General features: G+C 44.6%; 1 protein-coding gene across 4 annotated transcripts in view; it reads left to right on the top strand.

The window, feature by feature from the left end:
- Nucleotides 1–15,628, top strand: part of Dis3l2 (DIS3 like 3'-5' exoribonuclease 2) — a 328,490-nt gene that overhangs the window by 284,847 nt on the left and 28,015 nt on the right. For all 4 annotated transcript variants that reach the window (XM_075951632.1, XM_075951634.1, XM_075951630.1 and 1 more), the window contains one exon: nucleotides 12,459–12,538. In XM_075951632.1, the coding sequence (XP_075807747.1) occupies nucleotides 12,459–12,538 (80 nt within the window). The remainder of the gene's footprint in view (nucleotides 1–12,458; nucleotides 12,539–15,628) is intronic.

The raw sequence follows: 15,628 nt of genomic DNA, 5'->3' as shown, positions 1-15,628 counted from the left end.
GGGGGGGGGGGTGGGAGCTGCCTGAAGGCAGAACAAGGCAGTCTAGAGTGGGTGAGTCCTGTAGTGTTTGGAGCCCAGGTGCTTCTGAGGATTGGGTAGCAACTGGAAACTGTTTCAGAGAGGCTACAACAGGAAAATCTTAAACTAGCTCAGAGGCTTGGGGAAAAAAAAGAAAACTTAGCTGGGTGGGGCTGGAGCCCCAAGTGCAGCTCTGGGCGGGGACACATGCAGCTCTGGCCTGTGCTGGTGGCTAAAAAGCCACAGGCAAATGGCCTTTTCATTAATTCATACCCCAAACCTTGGGTGCCAATTGTAACCTTAATAATAAAAACCCAGAGACAGATACTGGGGATCAACCTGAAGATCAGAGAAGCAGAGCAGCCAAGCCACTAGAGAGCTCTTACCTCTATGAAATCTTCAGACTACAAGGGAAGAAGTTCCTGTTTCATCCCGCCTTATATTCCTCTCTAGTGCTGGGATTAAAAGTGTGCATGCCCACTACCCAGCCTCATGGCTAGCTAGTGTGGCTGCTGGGATTAAAGGTGTGTGCCACTACTGCCTGGTCTGTATGGCTGACTAGTGTGACTGTTTTCCATTCTGATCTTCAGGCAAGTTTTATTTATTAAAATACAAATAAAACATCACTACCGTTTTCTTCATTTAATTTGCACAACCACCTCCGAATTAAGAGCTGTCATTATCTCCTACAATTCTTTAGAGTCATAAAATGAGTTACAAAGAGGTAAAGAAACGTAAGATCTCTTAACTATTAGGAAGTAAGGCTGGGATTCAAAGCTGGCCAACCTGAAGAAGCCATAAACTTGTCTTCTTTTCTAAATAGCCTTCTCAGGTTGTAAGGCCTGGGCATGACAAGGAAGATAGAGCAGAAGTGTGAGGCCTTTGGGATGCTACAAAGAAAAAGACTGGGGGAAGGATCAAATCTCTAATAGAAAGTTAGGCATGGTTGAATTCTACTTGGAGTCCCACAGAGACTATATTAGATAGTATGGAGTTAAAGGAATCACGTTTCTGCTGAACAGAGTTGCCCTTGAGAGGATTGTGAACTTACTTTTGTTAACATTTAATAGTATATATAGTTTCTTTTTTATTTCATCCTTATTTATTTTGTGTGCATGTATATGTATGAATGGGTCTACACATGCTGTAGCACACATGTAAATTAAATAGAAATTTATAGAAGTCAATTCTCTCCTTCTAATATGTGTGTCCCTGGCATCAAACTAAGGTCATCAGGCCTGGCAGCAGGAGCCTCATCTACTAGCCTTTTATATTCAGTTTCTTAAAGGGCAAGATTAACAAGTTAGCAATGAGAGTAGAATGTTTTTATATCCTTTCTGGATCCTGGCCCTTGCTGCTACCCTCCCTGAACCTCTTAAATTTTGAATAATGTTTGCATTTCATCTAAGCTATAAAGTACCTATAATGTCTGTAAGTTTCCAAACACCCATGTGTTCTCTGGTTTTCACCACAGGTAGGACAATATCTCTTAGATGATGTTGTTCTATAAGGAAATAGGCACAAATGCAGCTCATGACCTTGGATAGGAAGAGCAATTTCAGGTACCCTCCACCTCCTAAATATCCTGGATGGTTCTCAGCAATCTAGCAACCAGTTGTAAGATCCGTGGATACTGTATGGCTGAATGGAAATAGAGTGGCTCTCTTGCTGGGAGGTGCACCAAACCTACTGGAGTAAGGAGCAGGCGGTAGAGGGGGTGTAGATGGATTGCCCAAGACCCAAAGGGGCCAAAGATGGCAATATTGTCATTTTGAATATGCTGTGTAAGTACTTGGCCCTCTAGGAGGGGGGAAGCCAATCAGCCTAGGATCAAGTCATAAACCCTGACAACTGCTCATTCTTACTTCTGTAAGACAGCCTTAGGCATAGACAGCTTCACTGCCACTTGCCCTTCATTAGAACATCTCAAGGGGTGCATACTGATTCTTCTAGAAGCACCACGCTTCTCTCCCAACAGATGTAACAGGACTGATTATAGACGCTTTTCTCCAGTAGGCCTGAAAAAGATTCCACATTCCTTCAGGAAACAAACCTCAGGACAGCCACAGAGGAACTGAACTCTGTTGTATAGGTGAAACATCTAAGGCCCCAGAGCCCACCTCTACCCAGACTCAGGGAGAGAACAGGCAGGCCAAAGCTGCTGGCTCTCGGCTTGGCTTACATAACTCCTGACTCCTCAAGTCCCTGGAAACTGAGGCCAATTCCCTGGAAGATCATTCTGTTCTCTCCTGTTTTTTCAAGAAGAAAGCCAGCCTGATCACTGGCTCTGAAGACTATGTGAGAATGTCCCGTTTCCTTCTTCCACAAACTGAGTGCCTGCCATTATGGCCATTGTTTAGTTCAGTTCTCTTTGGACCTGCCTGGATCTCGTAGCTCTATGTATGTTTGGCTTGTATTTTAAAAAACTTTGCTTTATCTTATATATACCCTCCTCTGTTCCCAAAAGGAATATGACGACTCACAACAAAGAAAATAAGCAATGAAGTGAGCACATTAGGAAGACATGAAGTGAGAAGCAAGGAAAGGAGGCAGAAGGATGTAAGCTCCCCAGTGTCTGTGTTCACAGAGGAGGCAACAGATTCTTTATTGCAGTATCCCAAAGGCAGAAGCAATCCTACTTCAGGTAGTTGAGGGAGAGAGTAATAAGGTAAATTTTTCAAAACATCAAACTTCACTGAAAGTTGAAAGATGCCTTTCCCAGTACTAAAAGCGGTTTCTCACAAGAGGCTTGCTATTAGGGACTTTAAATACCCTTGCAGCAATGGAAAAAGATTTTTTTAGGCTATGTCTTGGGGTAGTGAGAATGAAGGAATCTGACTAAAACATCCTCAAGGAATGCCATGCTATCTGGGACTCTTAGCTTTCCTGGAGCCTCAGTGTGTTCCAGGTAAAGTTGGAGCATCACTGTGGATGTGGCTCAGGTGGAAGAATGCTTGTGTACCAAGTGTAAAAGTGCACCAATGCTGGCCTCATTCCTCTGTTCCACATAGACTGAGCATGATTCATGCCTGCAATCTAGCACTCAGGACGTGGACACAGAGGATCAGAAGTGCAAGATAGACCAACCACAGCTATATGGTCAGTTTAAGGCTATCCTGATGCTACTTGAGGTCCTGCCTAGAAATAAATAAATATATAGAAAACATACTTAAATTTTTTGTAGCAGCTATTTTAAATTAGAGGATCTAATAGGATCTCTAATATGCAATGCAAGAGTACAAGGTTTGGAGTAGCTAGGTAGATACAGAACAGGAACATCTATGTACCAAGATACTTGTATAGTATCTTTCCCATGCATTCAGAGGAACCATGTACCACCTCCACAGTCACCATTGGCACCTGCCTATGGGAGTAGCTCTGGCAGCATTAGTACCCAAACAATGGCTGATCTGAGACCCTAGCTGCAAGAGGAAATAGTCCTTTCCAATAATTGCTCATTTTGAGTAGGGTGGTCAAGTGGCTACAGCCTCCTCCTCTGGCTGCATATGGCATATACAGACTTGCTCATCAGACCTTGTATTTACTCTGTCACCTGGTTGAGAACTGGAGAGGCAAACATGGGCCCAGTGAGTAGGTGGAGGTTGACTGGAAACTACAGGGACCAAGGACTGTTCATCTGCTAAAGAGGAGGTGAAGAAGGAAAACAGTCTCTTCTGCATGGGTCTCACTATTGATGGGGACAGAAGACCACATGCGACAGTGGTAAAGCAGAGCCCTACTGCTTGGTCTTACTGTGGTAAAAGAAGTGATCCTTAGAAGAGATGGCAACTGTCTAGATGGACAGGACAACCACGGCCATGGCAGTTTTGTTGGATGATTCCTACTGAAAGAGCAGTCCTCCCTGGGGAAGCTTTACCTTAGCTCTAAGATAGACATGGCTTCTTCTGAGCAAGTCAAACCTCAACATCGAAGAATCCTTGTCTTGCCGGTTTTAGTCTTAACAAGAATAGAACAAGCTTCTGGAACAAGACACAGTGGAGTCAGGAGAAGTGGCCTTAAGTGAAAACACAGCTGTGGGGTTTACAGACTGCACTGCAGGGAGGCGTCATCCAGTGGGAGCGGCCAGCCTCACTATAGACTTTCCAACACTAATGAATTGGGAACTCCATGCTGAACAGGGTTTAGTTTGAGGATTCCTGTGCCAGCAGATGGATGTATTTTTCTTGAAAGACCAAGGTGCCAGAACTCTTCATGATTACGTTACTGGAGCGAGGTCCTTTTTTGTGGTTTGTGAAGTTGAGCGTCAGGACTGCAGGATTCTCTTGCTCTTTCTTACTCTTATTTTTTCCAGGTCAGAACCAGAGCTTGGAGCAGGGAGGAAAATCCTGCTGAATGAGCAAGTTCTTTCTTAAAAAGCTCTTCAAGTCCAAAAAGACTTCAGTGGACTTAGGAGAAAGAAATTTAATACATTGCCATAGAATCACTGTTAACCAAGTTAAAGCAAAGCCCACAGCATCTTTGTCTTATAAAAGAAAGCAAAGAGGAGATGGAAAAAAGAAATAATGCTTAGGAAATCCAAACCAAACAATGAAGACTAACGAAGGAAAACTAAAGATCACTTCAAAGAATGTGAAGATTCCCTTCTAATAAGATTTTTCAATTTAAAAACCCAAGCTTCAGGTGGGAGGGACTTTTCTGTTCCTTTCAAGTTTGCCATAAATGACATTCTCTAAATGTCCCTGTGTAGGATTGGCTACCTTCCACTTAAGGAGCAGTTAGATACCCCACAAGACCCAGAAACTGTGGAGGAGCATGATCATGGGAAGCTGAGAGGCTTCCCAGACTGCTCTCTGACCTGAGCTTGAACTTGAGTCCTAACAGCTAGCAAATTGAAGCAAGCTCAGCCTCCAGGAGAACCTAAGGTGGGCTGAACCAGAGCAGTCCTAGCCAGAAAAATACTGTTCAACTTTTACCCCTGACCTCTGTCTTTACACCACTGTGAGGGAACCATGATTACTCTTCCAAATCATCTGCTCAGACTATCCACTCTATCCTGCCAGGGCTGCAAGTACCTTCAGGGCCCAACAAGACAGGGAATCTAAGACCCTAAAGGAAGCCCCATATTTCCTCAGCCAGCTAGCTAGCCTTGTGGCTCCCCTGTAGCCACCAACTGGAATGGTGCGCTGCTGGTCTCTCTTGCCACTCCACTTAGAGCCCAAGAGGCTCAACAACCCCAGCAAGACTGGCACCTCACCTTCCCAAAGTCTGTGGAAAGGTTTTCTTCCTCATCCAAGGGTTCTAGACTTTAACTTAGCCTTGGTCCTATGGCCAGATGACTTGCCCATCCCATCACAGAACCAGGACAGTAGAGGGTCCTATCACAAGTTTGTGTTCTGCTGCCCACAGCCTGCTCTCCTTTGTAGTCTCAGCCTGTTTCTAGAAGTAAAAGGCTCTTTCATTCTCTCTCTTTCTCTCTCCCCATCCCCCCACTCTTTCTCTTTGAGGCAAGGTCTCTCCATGAGAGCCCTAGAACTCATCATGTTGACCAGGCTGGCCTCAAATTCACAGAGTTCTGCCCACCTCTGCCTCCTGAGTGCTGGGATTAAAGGTGTGCACCAGCACACTCAGCAGCTCTTCCATTTTCTGCACAAAGAAGACTTGCTTGGCTTTTGTCAGGATGGCAGGTACAAGGCCCCTTTCAAAGCCTCATTCCTGTGGCAGAGGCCTAGAGAGCAGCCTTGTGAATGTCTGGAGGCTTCATTTCACCTCTTTCCCCTTCACTAAGTACCAGGGATATTGTTAGCTAGAAAGTGTCCACCAAAGAAGCCCCATTCCCTGCAAGAGGATTGACCAGCAGTTAGTGCTTCTGTTCCGTGTAACAGCTGCTTCAGGAGTGGCTGCCATTCTTGCAGGCTGACTTCCTGCTGAGTCAGTCCCTGCAGGGCCCCAGGCTGGTAGAGATGACAGCAGCTAGGCCTCTTTATGCCCTGGCTAAGCTTGCTGTGGGAGGCATCAGGAAACACTGTTCCTCTTCAGGGTATTGACACGATAGGAACATTTTCTTTCTTCCCTGGGTATTTGGGCCCCTAGTTTCAATAGAGCTGGTTTTTGTTGAGTGTCTTTGCCTGGATGTCCTTTGCTGTAGTTCTTCCCTGTTTTCTTTAGGCATTCCTTTGCTTGCTCTCTGGCTGGGAGGCACTGGTGCAGCTGCACTGACCTTTATGCTCAGTGGACACCCTGTCCTAGCTGTGGACCTCAGCTAGGTCACATCTCCCTTCTTGAGCCTGTTCCTAGGACAAGACACTATTGTTATTGATGTCTGATCAGCAACTGAAAGGACTATGGGCCTGCCTTAGCACGTCAGGTCTAGCCTGCCTCTCGAGATTAGATTTGTTTTCCTGTAGAATCCCTGGATGGGCATCTCATTAGGAAATGCCTACCGGTACTGCCTCTGTGTCTGCTGCAAGGATTAGTGTACTCATTGAACCTTGAGGCATACTTATTGGCTTGGCTTCTCTGAGAAACAGCATGTCACTGTCCTGGGTCAATTTCAGATCTTCATAGCGCAGTGCCCCCACCCTGTCCCATCCCTACCTCTCCACTTTTGGCTTTTCTTTGAATGTTTTCATTACTTGTCCATCTCTAACACAGTCTGTTGTCTGACCACAGCTCTTGGTCTCCCACCTCTCTAGAGTTCACAAACACCTAGGAGGCCAATACATCCTAGTGCTTTGCAATATAGTATAGACCTCAGTTCTGCTGCTTACTGGCCAGTATGGGTCTAATATTTACCAAATCTCTCAAACATAGGGTCGTGTGAGAATTTAATAATCACATGAAAGATGATTAGAACAGGTATACTTATTAAATATTAGTTTCATACATAACATCTGTCACTCAGACCCCCTTTTTCTTTTCAGTTGGGCTTCATTTTCCTCTCCTGTCTGTTGGCACTCAAGTTCCCTGATCTATCTCCGTCCATCTGTTGCTATATCATATCGCCCTCCCTTGCCCATTATACATCCCTCAAACCTTTCTGGAAATATCTAGCTTTGAACCAAATTGGCTTTCTTCACACTACTGCCAAGGTTGCAGAGGGTTGTTCACTAATTCCAGTGTCTGCGTGCTCCCCAGCAGTCCTCATGCTTGACCCCGTCCAGCTTTACTATGAAGAAGCTTCAGCCTTCATCCTTTCCTCAAACTTCTGATCCTCTCACCAAACTCTCCATTCCTTACAGATAATTTGGCACAAAACAGAAACCATACTAAAATGTTCCAAGTCCTCCTTGTCTGGTCTACAGATCTGTCTTCATCCCTGCTCAGTCTTTCTGTCTTGCAGCAGAGAAGGGGTCTTCAGTCCCTGGTGATCTCAGAAACAACCAGTCTTTACTTCCATCTCTGTGTGTCCCCTCTCATGTGTCACACCTTCTTACAAAGGTTGTCACTCAGATACCCTCCCTGAGTTCCTCGTTGTCCTGTCCCACTGCATTTCCTTTTGCCTCTTCCCTGCAGCTGTTCACAGTACCACTCTCACCCCCGTTTCCTTGCCTTCTCACTTTTCAGTCTGTCCCACCACTTCCCGTGATCCAGTGGGGTCCCTGTTCGGGATACACAAGTATAACAAACTGGCTTAACTTTTCCTTCCTTAAGACATATTTTCCCCTTAGCTTCTTTAAGACATTAATCAAGACCCACAACCACCCTTCTCAGTCTCTGCTCCCAGCTCTTTCACAAAGGTGTTTCTCAGGACTCCACTAAGATCCTTATTTTTCCACACTCTGAAGACAGTCTCATCCGCTGCAGTAAGTTGTCATCTTACAAGATGAAACCTACAGATATTTTACCACCTGGAAATCTCAGGACTGCATCTCTAGCAGCCTTCTCACCATCCCCACCACAACAAATAAATCAGCAACTCCAAATGGGACCCAAACTCTTCTCCTAAGCCTGCCATCCCTTGTTGCTTGTGGGAATAGCCACACCTTCTGCCCTGCTGTCTGAGGCAGAGAATCTTTAACAGTGTCTGTGACACCTCCTTTCCCCTTTCATATCCAGACCAGCAAAGTTCCGTGATACTGGCAACAAGTCAAGAGCATGGGTTTGATTTAAAACTCTGGTCCTATTGTGCTGTGGAGAGATTACTTAATGTTTTGTTTGTGTGAGTGTATATGTGTGTGCACATGTGTATTTGCATGTGTGTGTTTGTGTGTATATACATGCAGATCTGCTTGTATGTGGAAGTCAAAGGACAGTCTCAGGGGTTTGTCCTCAGGTGCTGTTTATTCTTTGTTTCTCACTATCCTGGGTTTCAAGTAAGCTACACAGGCTGGCTATTGAATCCCAGAGATCTGCCTGTCTCCACCTTCCCAAGTCTATTACAGACACGCTCACAGATGATCGTGGAATAGCTGGCTATCGAATCCAGGGTCTACTTGTCTCTACCTTCCCAACACCATTACAGATATGCTCACAGATGCACGTTATGCCTTGCTTTTTAAAGTATGGGTTTTGGGAATCAAACTCTGTTCCTTCTGCTTTTAAGGCAAGTACTTTACCAACTACTCTATCTTCTTAACCCCCTCAACTGAGCAATCTCCATAGCCACACACCCCTCCCTCAACAAGATCTCAATATGTAGCCCAAGCTGTTCTTAAAACTGTGACCCTCCTGACTCAGAATCCTGAATATTAAGACTATAGGCATTTTTCACTGAACCCAGCTAATTCATAATCTTTCTCAGCCCCAAGTTCCTCATCTATTAAAAAGAAGTTATGACAGCTAATTCAAGTGGTTGTCATCAGGATAAGGGAAAGCCTTCACTGGGTATGCATTTGATAAATATGAGTACCCTGTTCAATAACTGAGTAACCCTCTGTCCCCACCACCACCACTCTAAATTGCTGTTTCTGTAGTTTCCCGACTTTGGAGCCTCTCCTGAGATCACATTTACCAGTGTTCCATGACTGAGGACCACAGTGTCAATTTCATCCCTCCTTTTTCCACCTTTGGGGCTAGGAGTCCCATCACATGGTTTGATGTGTCTTGCTCTAAGCTGTCTCTGGATGCCCCCCCTCCTCACAACCCTGCCTGAGGTCCAGGCCTTAGCTCTTTAATCTGTCATGATGGCCTTTCTCAAAGCCTTTCTCCTTCAGCCTCCACTCACATCAGCCCATCTCTACCTGATGGCCAGGTGTCTCCTCTGATCCCCGCTGTGATTTCCTTCCTGACACCCCTGCATGCAGCTGCCCTTATCAGCTTAGCCCCTTTACCTCCCTAAAGCAGCCTAATAGCTCCTCCTTTCACGATAACAGAGGGGAAAGACATAAAACAAGATTAGAAGCATGCTAGTCTTTGCTCAAAATCAAAGTAGTACTACCTTGTCATGAAGAACCTGGACAAAGCAGATAAAGTGGAGAATCCCAGGGCACCTCCTATTGTGCTGTTTTCATTTCTTTCTCTCAACCCCTTGACGCAGTCTTTGCAGTTTCCATGTTATGCAGTCAAATGTGCAGCCTGCTTTAGCCATGCATCCCCAATTTCCCAGGTTGGTGACAATTCTTCATAAACCATCATAAATATGGCCGTCCTCTCTCCACATGGACTGTAGTGGAGCCTATCATCATCTCCCCACCCCTGCCACTATTGATGATCCTATTAGAATCAATGCAATACTAATAGTGAGGCAAACAGCTTCCAAAGGAATCCTTTCCCCTACATTTCTGATCAAATTTCTAAGCCACAAATCCATTGCTTAAAATATTGAGGCAAAGGATAGAGTGTAGGTTGGTTTTTTGTTTGTTTGTTTTCATTTTTGCTTTTTAGTGGACAAAACCAACACAATGCCTCAGCTAGAAAACGGTAAGTGAAGACAAAAGGGCAAAAGGTTGCAGTTGTGGTTAGTGTATTGTTATAATTGATTCGTTGCACACTGGGTTATTTTGCTTTTTGGGAAGAACATTCTTTTTGTTACAGAATCTCAGTAGGTAGCCCAGGATAGCCTTGAACTTTGGTCCTTTTGCCTCAGCATCCCAAATGATAGAATTAAAGGTAAGTACAACCCTACCTATCTATTTTTAATATTTCCTTGTTTTTTAGTTTGTATTAATTATACAAAATAATGAGTTCATTTTGACATTTTTATACACATATGTAATGTACTTTGATCATATTCATCTGCCATCACTGTGTCTTGTCCCCACTCCCCTAACCTTTCCTCAGTAGAAGCACTTCTGCTCTCGTGTCTTTTTCAATTTAGATTCTATGTATGAGACAAAATATATTTGTCTCTCTAGGTCTGGTTTACTTCATTTAATATCCATTTCCCTCAAATGACAAGTTTTCATTCTTTTTGTTGTAGTTCTTTTTCTATTTTTCATATATACATGTACATGTACACATGTGGGTTTATGTGTGGATAGGTGTGCATACATGTGGAGGTTTGGGAATCATACTCATTGCTTTTCCACTTGGTTTTTTGAGGCATCAAACCCAGTGCTCCCTGACATGGTTAGTCTTTCAAGCCAGCTTGCCCTGGAGATCCTCATCTCTGACTTCCCAGGATTAGAATTATAGGGAACCAGCTCCATTCCTCACTCTTAAACAAAGAGTGTTTTAGCCACTGGGGAATCTCCCCAGCCCTCACTCTTTTTATTGCTGAATAAAACTCCACAGCATAGTTTGTGCACATTTTCTTTATCCACTCATCTTTTGGTGGGCATCTGGGCTGGTTCTGTGGACTTGCTGTGAGGAGACTGCTGCAATGCAGGTGCATGCACAGGTGTCTGTGCTGTGCTGGCCTTGACTCCTCTAGGCATGTATCCAGGGTGGTAAGAACTGGACTGTAGGGGAGTGTGTTGTTTTCTTTTACTTTTCTTTTCTTTGTCTTTTTTTTTTTTTGAGGTGCCTCCATAGTAGCTGAACTATATTCTTTTTTTTTTTTTAATTTAACTGAAATAGAGGCCTGGTTAGAGCCAAGGTATACTCTGTAGGGAAAGCATGCCTTTGACTCCAGTGAAGTTCCTGGCTTTGTGGTGGTGAAGAAGAATTTGTTTCTGGTTTAAATGTTCATCTGGGTCAGTAAGAGGACAGACCATTCCCAAGAGCATGTTTTGCTCTGAGGGAGAAAGAAATTGTCCAGTGTCTAATGGTGCAGATCATTAGCTGTGCTAACAACCTACAGGAAAAATCATAACAATGTATCCCTAACACACGTCAGTGTAGTTACATTTTTCCTGGTGATTTAAAAGCCTAGAGAATTTGTAAAGATAGTTACTGGCTGCACATTTGGAAATGTTAAAGCTGCCTGAGCCCTGAGCTCCAGCAAAGCAGGTAGTAACGCTGCCTGAGCTCTGTGACGTTCTGTATTCACCTGAGATCTCCTTGCCAGCATCCTGAAAGAAACCTGGATTCCCGTTCCTTTCTTCATCTTAAGTAATGGGGTCTCCAGGACAACATGTCCCTAACCAAATTTTGACCTGCCTTCCCTCCCAGCAGTGTAATACTTACCTACCTGGTTGTTCAGATCAAAGCCTCCTTTCTCTCACCGTATCCATCAGCACATCCTGTTGGTTCTATTTCTAAAACTTACTGCCATTTAGATCTCAGAGTCCATTTCTCTCCATCTTGCCTACCCAGCCTCCAGTCTCCACTCCTATTCCCTCAACCTCAGTAACAGCCCTGTGTGGGCTCCCATTTCTCTCCTCTTCCTGCAGACAGCACAGTAGTCAGTCAGAAGGGTTTTCCCAAACAGAACTGTGGTGACATCATTCACCCCTTTCTTAGAGCAGATCAGGAACCTTCCTTTGGTATTAGGACAAAGGTCAAAGATTCCAGTATAGCCAAGAATGTCCTGCATATTTTGCCTGGCTTCCCTACAACCGTGTCAACACCCACTGTGGTCCTTATATCTATTGGGCCGAGCTTCACTGGCCCTCCTTCAGTTTCTTCAGTTCCTGCTCCAGGACCTATACACATGCTGTGTCTTCTGCCAGGACAACTCTTTGCTCCCTTCACCTGTGGTCTAGTCACCCCTCCTTCCCACAGCTCTGTTTTGTCTAGATCAGCTTTCCCAGAAACATGATAAGTTGCATTTGCCCCCACCCCATGAAGGTTTTAAGAACTGTCTTCAATTTAAACTTCTCCATATACCTGGACATTCCTTAGTATAGAGGTTTAATTGTTGTCCACTCCTATGAAAGACTGCAGGTTCCACAAAGGTGACTCTTCATTGTTGTAGTGCTCCTGTGTCCTCTGCTAGCTCCGTGTCAGCCACAAAAGGTGCTTCATGAATACTGGTTACATGCCCATGCATAAGATGTTCGTGGTGACAGTCTTTGTTGACAGCAGAGTTCCTGTGAGGTGTGGACTCTTCTAGGGGAAGAGGAAGTTCTCCACAACACATTCACTGGATGAAACTGATTTTCATTTCTTCATTTCATTGAGCCAAAACTTACTTGTTTTTCTTTTCTTTCTTTGTTTAGTTGAAGCTTGCTTTTACTCTGGACCATGAGACTGGAATGCCTCAAGGATGTCATATCTATGAGTACCGAGACAGCAACAAGTAAGCCACCCGCTCAACGGGAAGCATCACCTAAGCATGACCTAAGCATGCTGAGTAGCTGAGGCAGGCTTTCTGTCTCAAACTTTTTGCTACTGTGTGAGAAAATGTCTGACACACACACAAAATATTTTCCCCACAAAGTCTCATTTACCTTTAAATATAAATAGAGAAGAACTTGTATAGGGGCTGGGGCAGTGACTCTAAGTACTTACTGTGAAAGCATGAGGACCTGAGTTTGAACTCCTAGAACCCACATAAAGCCAAGTTCAATAGCACCATTCTGTAACTTCAGTATCTGAGAGAAGAGAGTCCTTGACACTCACCTGCTAGCTAGCCTGGTGTACAGAGAGCCCCTGTGTCAAACAACGTAGAAAGTGAGAACCACCATTGAAGTTGTCCTCTGACCTCCACATTTGCTCTGTGGTACACACTTGTGGACATTTACACACAGAGCACACATCATATATACATATATGCACCATACACACATACATGAAAGTAAAATGTGTGAGAGAAATAGCAATGAGTAAGAAGTGTGTTTGAAAGTGAGCTTTCCTTTTCAGGCTCCATCCTCCTGCCCACCCACCCCATGCTAATCCCTTGCCTGCTTATCAGATTCAAGTATGGCTTTGTCCTTTGTTGTGATTCTGCAGTCAGTGCCCCCATACTTACTGTTTCTGTGGCGATCATATGGCTTTTATAGTTGAGGGTGTCTGGTGTGCACAGATGGGAAGTGGTGCTAGCCCTGTTAGAAAGTAGGCCCTGACATAATTTTAAAGTACCTTTTCTCTCTCTCAAAGACCCTGACTCCGTGAGTGTGTGTTGTTAGAGAGTCAGGGACAGTGGTGGTGAGTGAGGCAGAGGGAATATGCCTTGACGATGATGGTGTGGTGGTAGTGATGATGATGATGACGACGACGATGACGACGACGACGACGATGATGATGATGATGATGATAGCAGCTCACATTGAACATCTGCTCTATGTTAGACTTCTGGGGACTGGCCTGTGCCGTTCCTACGTACCCCTCATAACAACCTGAAGAGTGTTTTTTATCATCATGCACTGCAGAAACTGGGGCCTAGGGAACTCTGACAGATCACTCCCAGTAATTTGCATACACAGTCAGCTTTAACTTTCACACTGGGAAAAGGCTAGGTAGAAGATAGTTGTTACCACTCTGGGAAACCATATTCAATAATGAGCAGTCCCAGCCTGGACCTAAGAACAGTGTATTCTGGTATCATTGTGTACCTATCCAAACTATGTAGTCTTACGTAGTTGAAGGAACAGGCGCCTGCCAACAGAGCCATCCATTTCCTCCCAGAAGTAAAGAGCATGCCTTCCTCAAAAACTCACTGCTCGGATCTGAGCAGAAGATAGGGTTAATGGACTACAATTGTACTCAGATCGCCTTCCAGGTGTCGCTGCTATGTGTTTATCTTTACTCAGATGCTGTAGTTGCTATTGCATAACCCCAATTCCCACCACATGAATTATAGGAATGTCAGCTGGGCATCCTCAGTGCCTCCATTTCCTTCTGGTATGGTGCTAGGTCTAGAAGGCATTTCCAGTGCATCTCAAAGCCATTGTATTCAAAATACTATCTTGGTTTCTTACTGTGCTCAAGTGATTCAAGTCAATCTGGGATTCTCTGGAGCCATGGACAAGATAGGAGAATTTAGCAGATATCTAGGTAGCTGGGCAAGCTTTCTTTGGGAGTAAGACACGTAAGCCATAAACAGTGTAGCACCATTGCTCCACACTGTTCTTCATACCTTGCTCCTGCTGATTGTCAGTAGACGACAGCTATAGCATGCAGGCTGTAGCAACAGAAAGTTTTGTTCAACCCAATTTGGGCTCAGCTCTCTGCTCTTTGGAAAGGCATTTGCAGAGTTCTTATTTCGTAGGAGAGGAGTACTAGCTGTCTTTCTTTCAAGTTCATGTCTTAGAGGTACCATGCTCAACATTGACAACAGCTTAGGTTGACTTTGAATATGAAAAATTAGCCAAACTCTACATCCTTATCTGACCTTAGCCCTCAGCAGAATATCATTTAGGGGGTTGTATGTATATAAGTCAGTCTTGGTGCCCTGCAAAGCTTGTCAGAGGAAGCATCTGTGGAGGAAATCATACAGGAGCCATGACCTAGAAAGTATAGTTATCAAATGCTTCAGTACACCTTTCGGACACTCGCTTGTTTGTCTTTAACCCACCGTGGGGTCTATTCTCAATTCCCTGAGTCTCAGGTTTCTTTGTCTCTTGAGTGGGTGCTCTCCTGGGCGGTCATGCTGACCATGTGTCTCCATCCTTGAATGCAGGATACCCACAGCATCCTTCTTTCCACATCCCAGCAGGATCGCCAACATGGTTGCTTGTTTTCTCAATGCCAGCATCTGGATCTGGATCCAGATGTATAGCTAGCAGGGCAGTGATCAGAGAAGAGGCTGACAGCTGACTGTAGTGCTGGTGGTCTCAGTTATGTGTGATGCACTCTGATGAAAGCAGGCTCTTCCCAGCGTGAATTGTGAGGTGAGGCATGGAGGAACCCATGAGCCTGACTGACTCCCTACCCTTCCCAGGACTCTACCCTGTGAGTGTTCTTTTTTTATTATTATTATTATCTAGAATGCCTAAGTCCAAATATGGAATAGCAACAGTTAGGAAATGAAGGTACTCAGAGCCCTGGCCCCTCAGAAGCCCATGTTGTCCCAGCACTATGGCACCCATTCCTGCTGTCCACTATGAACTGCAGAAGAGAACCACCACTAAACATCTTATGTTGTGGGCATCTTATGTTGTTTAGGTAATAGCAGGGCTAGACAGGATATATACTATGGGCCCCTCTGTTAGGATCTCCTGGAACTAAGTAATATATATGTTCATTCCAACTTGGCCATTTTATGCCCCGTTCACTCCTTTCCATCCACAAAAATCAATTTGAGGCCCTTAGCTATCAATTTTCTCAGGCTTCTCAGGGCTACCTGGAATAAACTGTCTCATCACTGGCATCTTTTCCAAGGTGGCATATTCTGCATTTCAAGAAAACTCCCTCAAATCAATTCTTTTGCAACTGGTCTTGTTTCCTG

The sequence above is a fragment of the Microtus pennsylvanicus genome, chromosome 17, assembly GCF_037038515.1.
Source record: "Microtus pennsylvanicus isolate mMicPen1 chromosome 17, mMicPen1.hap1, whole genome shotgun sequence".
In the NCBI taxonomy this organism is placed as follows: Eukaryota; Metazoa; Chordata; class Mammalia; order Rodentia; family Cricetidae; genus Microtus; species Microtus pennsylvanicus.
Note: the sequence above shows the minus strand (reverse complement) of the source record. Positions and strands in the feature narration are given on the sequence as shown.